The sequence below is a fragment of the Gracilinanus agilis genome, chromosome 4 (genome assembly GCF_016433145.1).
Source record: "Gracilinanus agilis isolate LMUSP501 chromosome 4, AgileGrace, whole genome shotgun sequence".
Classification (NCBI taxonomy): domain Eukaryota; kingdom Metazoa; phylum Chordata; class Mammalia; order Didelphimorphia; family Didelphidae; genus Gracilinanus; species Gracilinanus agilis.
In genome coordinates this window covers 327,016,795-327,031,135 of record NC_058133.1, presented here as the reverse complement: position 1 = coordinate 327,031,135, position 14,341 = coordinate 327,016,795, and the positions used below count along the sequence as shown (strand labels likewise).

Here is a 14,341-nt window from a genome sequence, read left to right as displayed (position 1 = left end):
GCAAATGTTTGTGACTGAGATAGTTTCTAGGCTTTTCCAGTTTTGTCAGTTGATCTATATCAATTAAATTTATTTAGGAAGTTGTAATAAGTTTTCATAAGGAAAGAGTACATACAGAAAAATTATATCTTTAAATTTATTATTTTTCACATCTGTTCTTGATGCCATATTTCTATTGATAAAAGATGTATTTTGTTCTGTAATAGTCCTTTATTATATGCAATATTTATCATCTGATTTATTTCTGGCTTCTTTCTATATTGTTTTATAATCCCCCAAACCATTGAACACAAATGATGCAAGTCTAACTCGAGTTATTTTAAAATGATGAGTGCAAGTACAAAGAAAGCAGGGTAGGTAATCTTTCCTGAATTGTCATAGCATATTGATTAAATGTTTGTGATTCAGTAAATCAGAGGCATGCATTCATTCTGAAAATGGAAATATAGACCTGGATATATAGTAATCATAGTGTATATCATGTTAAATGTCTGGCTCTTCTTTTTTGAGGACTAAAATGTATCACTGGACTTTCTCACTAATATGAGTAACTCCCTTCGCTGGTACAGATTGCAACTTCTCAGTATGTTCTCCTCATGAGTGCTTCTTGTAGTGTTTTGTGGGTACCATTATGGGTAGTATTCTATGTGTTATTTTTTCTTGCTAAATATCTGGTACAGCTTCTTTTCTAGTCAAATATTTCTCAATTATCTTTTATACAACTTCTTGAACACCAGTATTCTTTGATAATATGCAAGTGCCTATTTATGTTTACAATGAGGGCACAACTTTACTCATTGCTTTACCTGTAATTTTGACTCTTTACAGATTGTATTTTTCCATGCTACATGACTACAAATCATGAACCAATATACTGTGGTTTTTTTAAAGTATAATCTTTAAAGGAAATTGTATTTTGAGTAAGAAAATTATATAGTCAGACATTTTCTTTAGTGAAATTTGATGGAATATCACATAACTGCTTTGCTAGATTGCCTTCTTTTTCATGACTTCAACAGCATATTTTATTGTAGTAATTGTTTATTAAGATCCTCCGTTGTACCCAAAAGCACTTTCTGAACATAAATATTTGACTGCTTTTATTCTCATTCCTAGGAGCACTTGGAACAAATGTAAGCTTTTTGAAAGCACCAAAAGTTTCCCAGCAGGTTGTTGAGATGGAAGAAGCTGCTGGCAAGGTACACCCCTGCAAGAGCAGTGGGACTTCTGTGATAAGCAGAGACAGTTTAGAAACAAATGGTAAGAGAGTTTTTTGGTTTTGTAGTGAAGTTTGAGATTATTTGATTAACTATGATTATTAAAATTACATTTACATTTTGAAGATTGGAATAATCTGGGAATATTTTAGAACCTCTTTCCCTGGAGGGCTTTGATTAAATGAGCTATTTGCTTAGAATGATTTATAAGACTTCCTTGAAGCTTTAAACGACCTCTGAAGAACCTTTATACCTCAATATGGGATTTATAAATTTCTCTTGTCTATGATAATAGTGAGGGAGGGAGAAAAGAAAAGAGAAAATTGGGCAACAGAGTTTTGGTATTTTTATAGTTGTCATAACTTTTTATGTGGGTAGGTTTATTATTAAAATAAATTTAATAAAATGTTATGCATTGTTAAATATTTCTTTTTCATTTAGATTCAGTTATTGTTTCTGGGCCAAATCTTGGCATTTTGGGATTGGACACATTAGAAGAACAAGAGGAGAAAGAAAGATTTTTTGCCAGACTGGAAAAAGGCCTCACATCTACCATTGATTATTCAAAATTAAATAGGGCATTGGATTCTAATGAATCTACACAACTTAAAGATTTGTTCAGGTGATGTCAAAACGTATCTAAAGATAAAATTTAAATGTATTATTTTTATAGTATATAACCAGTGACAGGTATTTAAATGTAAATGGCCAAAGTTTTGTTCCTCTTTGAAAAACAGAAATTAGATCATTACTCAGTTCTTCACTCAATATATTAAGAATTCTCCTTGTCTGTAAGTGGAGTAGAAAGTTACCTATGTTGTGTAACTGGAGAGGCATTTATAAAGGCCATCCTGCCCCAACTATCTCTCTACTTTATCTGAAATTCTACTGGCTAAAGTGGAATTACTCAGTCCTTTGAGTAAAGTCCATTCCAGAGGACTCTTTATTTGAAAAAAAAATAAATGACAGAGTATGGCATTATATCACTAAAACATTATTGTGAATTAGTTTATCAGACTCACTTTACATGGTGAAAGGCAACATGGAAACCTCAAGTATCAATATAAAAACACTGCACAATCAAAAAAGGAGATAGAAAAAGAAAGTGGCATTTAAGTTGGGGCATTAGATGCTGACCATTTAGAGGACACTAAAAAGAGTTTTTTGGAAGGTAAGAAAGCAGTTTTAGAAGAGGTGCCATCATTTAATTCAGTAACTAAATTTGAAGAAATATAACTATCATAATGTATTGAAAATCATTTATCTGAACATCTATCACTATCACTCTTAATTTATGAGAAAGAAGCAAATGACCAAAAACCAAGATAATTTGTAGGAACTTAAAAAATATATACATGCAGTTTCAAATTGTAGGGTATACATCTATCCTAAGGTTAATACCTGCATAGCCCATAGTTTCATATCATCTTCAAATGGTCAAGGCAGATTGGTGTCATGGATAGAATTCTGGACTTAGTACAGGTAGACCTGCCCTCAGATTCCACTTCTGACACTTCTCCTTGGAAGTTGTGGTTTTTTTGCTCTATAGGTTTATCAAAGACCAAGGTGCCATTGAAAGACTTATCCTCCTTTTGGGCATGTTTCCCATATATCTGTCCTAGAAAAATCAGCCACATATTAAATTTATTAAAATTTCAAGTATGTTACATTAGTACTGCAAGAAATACTGAAATTATCAGGAAGTCAAGTCCAGTACAGTCAATGAAAATACAGACAATAGTTAATCTAGTAAATAATGAGCACCATATATAACTCAGTTTTTAATAAACTGGAAATGAAATGTTCTTGCCAGGTACTCATAAAGAAGTATACACTTGACAAGTCCCAAGGATTCTGGTTTCTATTGTAATGTCTCCCTTCAAATAATTCTTTTCCATCAAAAGTAGAAATTAAATTTTGCTTGGGGTTGAGAGAATGAAAATAATGTCATATATCAGAACACACTGTTTTAGATAAAAATACATTTAAGCTAAAAATACAGTACTTTTAACCCAAATAAAAAGAAATGTAACATTGCTGTTTGTTCTTGTTTTTTCAAAACCAAATTGAAGAGAGTGGTCAAAAAATATAAATCCTCACCAAAATATGACTATTTTGTTTTTTTCTCTGACATAAAATTGTGGTAGAGATGATAAAATGGATACAAGAAAATGAGTAGAGAAGTTAATTTTTGGCAAGATTGTAAGAAATAGGACATTGGCTTCACTGTCCTCTGACTATAATGAATAATTCTGGTTCAGCTTATGTTGATATCGCTGCCACTTCCCTGTCTGCCTAGAGTCCTGCATCCTGGGAAATGTGTCTTTCCATGTACTTGAGAAAAACAAAAGTGACAGAGAAATGTTTCATTGGAAACTTTACATTTGATATAATTAGAGCACATAAAGTCTCTCTGCCCTTTTCATGGATCTTTGCTTTTTTGCAACCCATGTCCAGCTTCCATCCCTGGATTGGTTAGACACCTAATATGTAAGCACAGTATTCCCCAGGGCTCTGAGCCAGGCCCTCTCCTCTTCTCCCTCTGTGCTGTTTCACTTCATGATCTCATCAGCTTCCATAGATTCAATTATCATTTTTATGCTGTTGATTCTCAGAACTGTTTACCCAGCCCTCTCACCTTTCTGCTGACCTCCAGTTGCCTGTTAGACATCACTAATTGGTAGTTGTGGTGACATCTTAAACTTAGCATGTTAAAAACTGAACTCAGTGTCTTTCCTCCCAAACCCTCATCCCTCTCAGACTTCCCTATTGCTGTCAAGGGGACCATCATCCTCTTAGCCTCCCAACCTAGTGTCCTCTTCAACCCCACACTTTCCTTAGCTCCCATATCCAATCTATTGCCAAAGCCGGTTGATTTTACCTTCATAACATCTCTCACCTATGTTGACTTCTCTCCTTTGACACTACTACCACCCCTTTGGTTCAGGCCCTCATCAGCTTACTTATGGACTGTTGCAGTAGCCTGCTAGTGGATCTTCCTGCCTCCAATTTCCCTCCACACCAGTTCATCCTCCATTTATCTGTCAAAGTGACCTTCCTTAAATGCAGGCCTACCATGTAGCACCATCTACTTAATAAACTCCAGTATTTCCCCATATGAGATAGCTAGGTATCACAATGGATAAAGTACCAGGACTAGAGTAAGGAAGAACTGAGTTCAAATGCAGCCTCAGGCGCTTATTAGTCTTAGAGTCAGTACAAAGTATTGTTCCAAAGCAGAAAATGGTAAGGCCCAGACAATTGGGGTTAAGTGATTTGCCCAGAGTCACACAGCTAGGAAGTATCTGAGGACAAATTTGAACCGAGGACCTCCCATCTCCATGCCGGCTCTCAATCCATTGAGGCACCTAGCTGCCTCCACTTAATACATAATGATTGCATCCCTATTCTGAAATCTCCACCAATCTCCAAAGCTGGAACTTCTGTTTTAATGCAAGAATGTTTGGGGAAATTGTTTTAGAGATATACATAAATATGCCTAGCAATTTTATTGATGACAGTATAGTTCAAGTATAATCCTAATTAAAGTAAATGTTTTACATAGAGATAAAACCAAAACGGAATCAACTGAAGATGAAAATGAGGATGATTCTAAACATGAAGAAATAGCAGGTAATTCCATGCTAGTCTTTTCAAAGCAATATTGTTAAAGATATAATTAATATGAGCTACATTTTGCAGCTAACAAAAGGAGATGAGAGAACCATGAATTAAGAGAAAAATCAATGTGGTTTTTGCAGAAAGGTCACTGAGTTGTCAGGGATGGTGTCAGATTATAGATCTGGTGCTAATGAATTGTGTCATCTTACACAAATCACTTAAAGAGCCTTATACTTTAGCCTCATCTTGGTAGTTGGATATAATAAGACTGAAAAATTATAACCACCTTATTGCTACAAAATAAATTACCTTGATTCTGCTCAGGTGCTTAAGTGCACAAAAGGGCACAGCTGTCAGAGAAGGCACAACTGTTAAAGGGTCTAGGTGGGCATTTCTGTACTTGAAGGGAAAAGATGATACAAGCAGAATAGGTGAATAGCACTAGCAATCAAGTAATTCCTCAGAAGAAGCAAAATCCTAGTCCATCCAGAAGTTTCTGATATGATTTTTCTAGAGAAGGAACCAATCTCAGGTAAGAACTGTCCAGTATTCATGTGGTGAATGAGTATATCTAGTTGGAAGGGGAGAGAAAAAAGAGTAGGAAGCTAAAGAAAGATCCTGCTAGAAGCCTTGGCCACTGTGATTATAGCATTTTTATTGAACCATAAACATAATATCTACCCTAAGCATGATATCACATTTTAAGCTTCTTCTTTTAGGGTTTTTGTCCTGGATTTTTATTATTATTGGTACACAGAACTCTTGATGAAGAGAATCCCTCTATCACTACATTATGCTACCTCACATCTAAAATAATTTAAAGGATAAGATTAAATTATTTTGATTAAATTTTCAGAGTTCAATTGCTTTTTGGGTATTTTATTAATTCACCTTTTTGTGCTCAATAAATATTTTATTCCAACATAAACCATTAAAGAGTTATGGCTTGAGTATTACTGTTGATTTCACATTATTCATTTTTTCTTACTGTATTTCAAGTATTTTGAGAATTGTTAAGTTAATTTTCAGGTGGCTTTTCTTAAAAAAAGATGCTTTCAGAGAGAACCCTTTAGATGTTTTTCTCAGTTTTGCTTTTTCATAAAATACTATCACTTTTATATAGCCTCTACCTTCAAATTTCAATTCTATCTCCTACCCCTATACTAATGTTCTGAGAAGATAGTGATACCTTAAGGAAATTAGGAAGAGAGAAGACTTTGGGAAGAAAGAATGAATTGTAGATGATAAAAAATTAAAAATTCAAAACCAGTAAAAGTATCTAAAAGGTTCTTTTTTTCAAAATCCCCAAATAACAAAAATAGTTGTGAGAGTTGAAACAGTCTCATGAGGACAAATTTAATCAAAAGTATCTTCACTTTGGCTCTAGAAGAAAAGTTGATTAATTTTACTGTATTTTGTCTGAAAGTCCATATAACATTTTTCTAGAATTTAATATTTTTGAAGTGTTTTCTTTTTATGTGTGTTTTTCTTTTTCCTTCAGAAAATTACAGTGATGATTTTGAAGATGATGATGATGATGATGATGTTGAGGTATTGTCACTTACTGAAAAGGAAGAAATTCAACACAAGCAAAATCTCAAAATAGAAGAGATAAGTGCTCCAGCTGAGGTATACCTCTGTTGAGTATTTAGTAGTTTGAATCTTGACTTTCAATTTCAGAATGCTGAAATTTTCTTTCATATCTGTGGTTCTCCAACTCAGTCTATGGTTCTTTAATATCCATAAAACATCTTCAGAAATTTAGAATGAAGTTATTAATAAGTATCTGTGATTTCATTAGGATAAGGAACTTCATTGGTGGGAACTCCCTAGAAGGCTCAAATCTAACTTTTAGTGACTGAGTAGATGACTCCTAAGGCACATAAATGACTTTTCCAGGTTTATACTGCTAAGAACAATGAGAGGAAGATTTGAACTCAAATCTTCCAGACTCCAGAGCCAGTACCCTATCCAATGCCTCTTCAAATTCTAAAAATTAAGCTTTCTGCAACTGAAAATGTTAGTATAGTAGAGGAAGGAAGAGAGAGAAGGAAAGAGATAGAGGATTTGGAACTGAAAATAAAATAAAAGTGAATGTCTTTAAAAAAGAATTGTAAACAAAATTTATGTTGCAAATTTAATAGAAAACAAAATTATATTAAATCACTTTTTTTTAAGCAAAGCCAGTCCTTTTAGAGCTCAAAAGTAATTCCCCCAAATTCTCATATCCTAGACCCAGGTGAGAAAGAGAGCATAAGCAATGGGTTAAGTTATTTTCATTACCCAAGGGATGGCCTTGATCCTAGTTCTCCTACTCCACTTCTTTCACCTTTCCCTAATTCTACTCAGTAGCTGATAAGGCAAAGCAATGATTATTAAACTTCCATTTGATATTCACATTTCAAATTGTATTTTAGGCACCTGTTACTGTTATAATAATAATAATAATAATAATAGATCAAGTTTATATATGGCACTTCAGAGATTAAAAGGTGTGTTTCCAATGATGGTTTTGTGAAAAAGCACTACAAATATTGTTGTTCCCATTATGAGTTGAGCAAACTGAGGCTTGATAGGATCAGTGACTTGTCTGAAGTCACATAGTAGTATGAACTCTGAGATTTGAACCAAGGATTCTTTATTCTAAATACTAGTTTTTCTACTACATCACTTAACATATATAGGGAAAACCCAATAATACTGTATTTTGTAGCAGTATGCTGGAAATTTTGCAGAGGAGTTTTTCACATGCTTGTGAATTGCTGGAATGCTTTTTTTCCTCCTGCAACAAGTGATTTTATATCCCTGAGTTTGTGTCCTTCTCTGTAAAATTAGGACAATGCTTGCAGCTAATCAGTTGTGGGGATCAGATTCAGCTTTGTATGCAAAGCACTTTAAAATGATAAAATCCTCAATGTAAGTTATCTACTGAATATAGATTGTAAAACTTGTCCAGTGGTAGTGGAAACCCTCAGGAGAGATTTCAGCTCTGACCTATTCTAAAAGTCTAATTCTACTCATTGTAGAACATCTGACCTACCCTTTTAACAGCTCCACCTTTCTGAAGGTAGAGGAAATAACTAAAGGAATTAGTATTCCAGACTCAATTCTTAACCTACAAGAAAGAATTTATAAAGTTTTTGGCTGTGTGTTTTCATGGAAAGAGCACTGCATTTGGAGTCAAAGAACCTAGGTTTGAATCCTGACTCTGAAAATAAAAAATATATAAAAGTATAAAATAAAAAATAAAAACCTGTTTATCCTGGATCAAATCACATAAAGCTCTGTGAGTCTTAGCTTCCTCATCTGTAAAATGAGTCTATTAAAATGGGCTGCTGAATGAGTCATTCTTCCTATCTCAGTGACTAATTCCCATTAAAGGGGACTAACCAGGAAGCAGACTTAGATGGAAGACGATCTTTCAGGGATTTGTCAACATGCTTGCCCATCTTCATATATGCCTCATGACTGTCACCAGTTCAGGTCAGGGAGGCTCCCCTTGATTGTCACCATTACATATGCGAAGTACTTTGTAAACTTGAGAATGTCATGTGCTTGTCAATTTATTACAATACTTAGAATGAAATGGCAATAATTTCCTGTATTCTGGACTGGCCTCTTTACATACCTAGTAGCCTTTTCAACTTTGCATGTCAAATTATCTTAGGAAAAAGGAACAAATGAAGGTTCAAAATAAGGTGACTACAGTGGTAAAATGATTGCAAATTGTGTCCTGTGGAAAAAGTTTGAAAAAACTGGATTTGCTTCACCTGAAGAAGAGGAAAGGAAGAAATTATAGTTGTCAAAGATTTGAAGTACTGTCATGGAGAAGAGAGAAACAGATTGGTTCTGTGTTGTTCAATAAATCAGATTATCATTGAGTTGGAAAGATAGAAAGAAAATTTGATACAACATAAAGAACTTTTCTCTTATGATTTAGAAAGGAATGGTGCATCCCAGGAGATAGTGAATGCCCTTTCACTGAAGGGAAGGTCATCTGTCAGCTATGTTATATGTAGGGAGGATCTCTCAGTGGAAAGCTAGATTAAAGTGGCTTCTAAGGTCCTTTCCTTTTCCATGTTCTGTGATACATAACTGTAATATGACATGCTGTTTCTCTTTCTTCATTATGATAGAGTAGAAAGAGTCCTTAGTTGCAAGCCAAGAGAAATGGGTTCTGGTCCCAGTTCTTCTAACTTATTGAATGACTTTGGACAGATGATTTCTTTGTGCTTCAGTTTCTTCTTCTGAATATAAAAGTATTGGACTAGATCTGAATTTCAGTGATTCCTCTTCCAAGTCTCATTCTGTCTCTACCATAGCCTCCTAATGTTAACTAGAATACAACCATATTCAAATTGCAATAAATATATTTTTAGGGGTTTTTATTCCTTGGAAACTGTTTCTCGGGCTCTTTCCATGCCTCATATTTTACTAGTATAGTTTATATGGAGAAAAATATTTAAAGAAAATATTTTAACTATCATAGCATTCCTATGATAATAGGTATAAATTATTTATATTTTAAGAAATAGAAAAAGGACTTTCCAACTCATTCTGGCTTTGATGTGAATGTTAGTGATTTTATGCTTCTTTTTAAATTTACATTTTAAATTTCCACTTTTAATTGCTACTTTTTTCTTTTAATTTAGAAAGAAGAGAAAACTGGCATGCTAGCTAATGGTAAGCAGTTTTTATGTTCTGAGATTATAATTTGGCAATAAAACTGGTCTGTTTATCTCCCTAAAGGCAGAACTACAAGTAAAACATCCTAGAAAAACTGATATCCTTATAATGGGAATGAGATTCTGTAGATCTTATCAATAATATATTCCTTATAGCTAACTTAAATCTGTCTTATTTTAGTGTTGTTTTTTTTAAAACCCTTACCAGGGGCAGCTGGGTAGCTCAGTGTATTGAGAACCAGGCCTAGAGATGGGAGGTCCTAGGTTCAAATCTGGCCTCAGACACTTCCTAGCTGTGTGACCCTGGGCAAGTCACTTGACCCTCATTGCCTAGCCCTTACAACTCTTCTGCCTTGTAACCAATACACAGTATTGACTCCAAGACGGAAGGTAAGGGTTTTAAAAAAAAAAATTTTTTTTAAATAAAACCTTCCCCTTTTAGAATCAACATTGAGTTTTGGTTTCAAAGCAGAAGAGTAGTAGGGACTAGGCAAGGCTAGCTTAAGTAGCTTGCCCAGGGTCACACAGCTAGGTCAGATTTGAACTTTAAAATGATTTCCATTTTATCATTTTCTTATTAGAAGGAAAACAATGGATCATTATTTTCCCCCTAATTTCTAAAATGTAAATATATGTAGACATGTCAAGTTTTTTATATATAATATGCATATTTAATTAGTAAATATGTTTTTGTTTGGTATATACAGATTGTGACCCAATTGCTCTTGTTATTCTAAAGAACTACAAATTGTACTCTTTATTTTCATTTTTCTTACTATGTTCTTTTAGTGGTGCTGCTTGATTCATTAGATTCAGTTGCTGAGGTTGAACTTGATCACCGAAGTAAAAGAACAACCACATTACAAGGACAGCCAGATGTCACCGATAATGAAATGACTGGGACAGGTAAAGATGCATTTAAAGCTCTCTGCTTTCTAAATATGCAGCTTTTTAAAAATTATCATTTTGCAGTTGCAACTTCAACTCTATAATAACTACTTTCACTTTAAGGATTTGGTAAGAAATCTACAGACTTAAACATATCAACCACTTAAGCAATATCTATGACTTAACTATGACACAGAGATCCTGATTTGCATCATAATGGATACTGGTTGTCATTAAAATTCCTGACATTAACTTGAGGTTGTTTTCTTTGTATGTCCTGGCTCTTCCTCTAGTTTAGTGTTTTAATTAAGAGTAGTAGAATTGTTCTTTTCTTCTTTATACTTTGGGATTATCAGATGTAGAGCTTAAAGGGACCCTAGAGAATATTCAGTGAACCTCCTAATTTTCTAGATAAGAAAACTGGGATTCAGTGAAGTTATATGACTTGTTCTAAAAGCCATGTTGCTAAAGATAACTGTATTGGATCTTAATTTCTGAAAGAATGTGAAATGGAGTTAAAAAACCTGATTCAAATTCTATTTATGAGCTTCCAAGGCCTCTATTTCCTAATTTATAAAATGGAGAGTTTTTATTTTGATCTTAGAGATACTTAATGGCTCTAAATCTGCAATCTCTTGTAACCAATTACAATTTCCTATACAATGTAATGAGAATTAGAAAAATTCAGAAGTGTATTCCACAAACTTGGTAAAAGTTGGTTGATATGAGTAGAAACTGATAAAAAATTAACAGTTTATATGAAACTACCAAGCCTCAGTTCTGTGACTTAGATGTTCTCGAATTTGAACTATTTTAATTAGTTGATTTAACTGCCTATTTAGTGGTAAGTCTCTGTTCATTACAAAGGGTATACTTAGAAACCATAGCATTTAGCAATATCCACACTTAGTCATACTTCCATGGGAAATGAGATAGAATCAGGTAGAAAAAAAGATACTCGAGGATAGCTAAGTGGCACAGTGTATTGAAAGCCAGGCCTAGAGACAGGAAGTCCTGAGTTTAAATTCAGCCTCAGACCCTTCCTAGCTGTGTGATCCTGGGCAAGTCACTTAACCTGCCATTGCCTAGTCCTTACTGTTTTTCTGCCTTGGAACCAGTATATAGTATTGATTCTAAGACAGAAAGTAAGGGTTAAATTTAAAATATATGTGTGTGTGTGTGTGTGTGTGTGTGTGTGTGTGTGTGTGTACACACACACACATATATATGCTCATATAACCAACAAAATGGAAGACTCAACATTTTCCTCAGTACTCACTAACTCTCAACTGCCCAAAGGAGCAGAGACAAAGCAATTCCATATATCTTGAAGACCAAGACACTGAGAAGTCTAATAAGGAAATATCAGAGGGCTATCCTTAACTTGCTTCCTGAGCACCCTTCAACCCACCAGCCCCCACTCTCAGGCAGGACTCACAATCCTACCCATTGTCTCATGCTTAGATATCTATTCAGCAACTTCTGCAGCTGCTTCAGTCTCTGAAATGGCATCATCTGCCCCTTCCCTCAGTCCACTGTTCTGTAGCAATATGAAGCAGACTTCTACTCTATCCACTCACTTACAGAGGAGGGAAAGTTATTGGAATACTTGAGACAAAGAGGAAACCCACTATGAAAAAGGAGGCAGAAAGTGAGTAATAGGGTAACATAAGGGGGGAAAAAAAACACGAAAACTACCAACAACCTTAGGAAAAGAAAACTTACTAAAAAAACCTAGAGCACAAAGCACAAGTAGAGATAAATCAAGAGGGCACATATTAAAACAGAATACTACAACATCTAAAGGACTGTCAACATGCACATGGAATGGTTACAGGATGTTCCTGAATGTTCAAGGGAGAAATAAGAATCTTAAAAAGAAGTTAAAAGAAAACAAATAACAATTTATGGTCTACACAGCAAAAATAATTAGCAAAATTTAAAAAAAAAACTTGATTCCATGGTGGTAAGTCTCTCCAAAGAAGCAAAAGCAAGAACAATTGATGGGAATTACAAATATCTTGAAATGAAGCATCATCTGAAAGAAGGAGAAGCAAAAGACAATAATGAATACAATTTAATCCAAAAAAAAAATCATGTGACAGATTAAGAAAACTGACTCTTTATACAAGACAGAATAAAAATAAGAAGCTGATATAAAGTTGGCGATGCATGAGGTAAAGCCAGAAAACAGGCATTGCAATCATGCTGTTAGACAAAACAAAAGTAAAAATTCATGATATAGAACTAAAGATAATTACATTATGCTAAAAGGAACCATGGACAACAAACTAATATCAGTATTAAATTTATGTGCTCCAAATTCCATAGCATCTAAAGGAAAAATCACCTGAATTAGACATATATATATACCCAATACAAATAATAGGTTTTAACCTCCACGAACTGATGCAGAGTAAAATGAGCAGAACCAGGAAAACATTGTACACAGAGACTGAAACACTGTGGGATGATCATATGTAACGACTTTGCTACTAATAGCAATGCAATGATCCAAGACAATCCTGAGGAACTTAAGAGAGGGAATGCTATCCACATGGAGACAAAGAACTGTGAGAATAGAAATGAAGAAGGAAAACATTTGATTTTTCACTCATTTATATGGGTATTCAATGTGTAGTTTTGGTTTTTAAAAGATTATTGCAAAAATGATTAATATGGAAATAGATATTGAGTGATAATGCATGTATAACCCAGTGGAATTGCTTGTCAACTCTGGGAGTAGGGAGGGGAAAAGGCGAGGGAATCATGTAACCGTGGAAAAATACTTAAACTAAAAAAAAAAGTAATATGCTTTAACATCCTCTTCTCAGACTTACCAAACAAATTAACTGGAAAGTAAATAAAAAAGAAAATATAGAAGAATCTGTAACCTACTTCACAGGGTTACTGTTAGAATCAAATGAGATGACATATGTAAAGTGCCTTGCAGACCTTAAAAGTGTTGTATAAATTTTAGATATTAATAATAACAATAATAATTAAACAAAATGCTGTCAGAACTAGAGCCAAAGAACTTAAGATGTCTTCTAAATGTAACCCTTAAAGAAAATAAGTGTTTCTCAATACCACGTAGAACTTTTACAAAAATCAACAATGTATCCTGGCATGTAAAAAGGCAGAATTTGTAAATATAACATTTATAGACTATAATGCAATAGCCCATTGAGGAGCACCAACAAAAGACACAGACCCAGCTGGAGACTCAATAACAAAATCATCATCATATTAAATTAGCTCATCAAATAAATCACATGAATAAATATTATATGAACACTGATAATGACAAAACAGCAGAATTTCTAGGATACAGCTAACATTTTCCTCCAGGAAAACAAATACATCCTTAAATTGCATTATCTTCATAGAAAAACAGAATAGTAAACTGACTATGCATTTAAAATTTTTTTTAAATAGACGAAGCACAAGAGAAAAATATTAAAAATTAGGTAACAAAAGCAAAAATAGATCAATCGCAGACAAAAAGGACTATAAAAAGGATAAAACTAAAGGCTAGTTCTTTAGAGAGTTTAGCAAAATTTGTAAACCTTTAGCCAACCTGATTAAAAAGAGAAAGAAAAAAACAAAATAGCAGCCAAACATCACAACAAAAACTAGAATAAATAAAAAGAATGAATAGAATGTACTGTGCACATATGCTAACAAAAAAAAAATGGAGAGTCACCACCAAAAATATAAAATATTTGAACTAACCAATGACAAAATAGCATTTAAATAATGCAATCTCATAACAGGAACCAGAAGAAGCTTTAAAGTTAGTCAGTAAACATTTGTTAAGCTTCTATGTGCCAAGCACTCTGGTAAGTATGGGGAATACAAAGGAAATCAAAAGACAGTTAGTTCTCTGTTCTCAGTGAACAAACAATTAAATGGAGGTTCAGTCACCTA

At 33.8% G+C, this 14,341-nt stretch overlaps 1 protein-coding gene across 1 annotated transcript in view; it reads left to right on the top strand.

Moving 5' to 3' along the window:
• CEP162 (centrosomal protein 162) overlaps positions 1–14,341 on the top strand; it is a 116,099-nt gene that overhangs the window by 30,484 nt on the left and 71,274 nt on the right. Inside the window, exons 4-9 of the mRNA XM_044676320.1 lie at positions 1,117–1,260; positions 1,659–1,839; positions 4,783–4,850; positions 6,340–6,467; positions 9,491–9,521; positions 10,313–10,429. Coding sequence (XP_044532255.1) covers positions 1,117–1,260; positions 1,659–1,839; positions 4,783–4,850; positions 6,340–6,467; positions 9,491–9,521; positions 10,313–10,429 — 669 coding nt within the window. The remainder of the gene's footprint in view (positions 1–1,116; positions 1,261–1,658; positions 1,840–4,782; positions 4,851–6,339; positions 6,468–9,490; positions 9,522–10,312; positions 10,430–14,341) is intronic.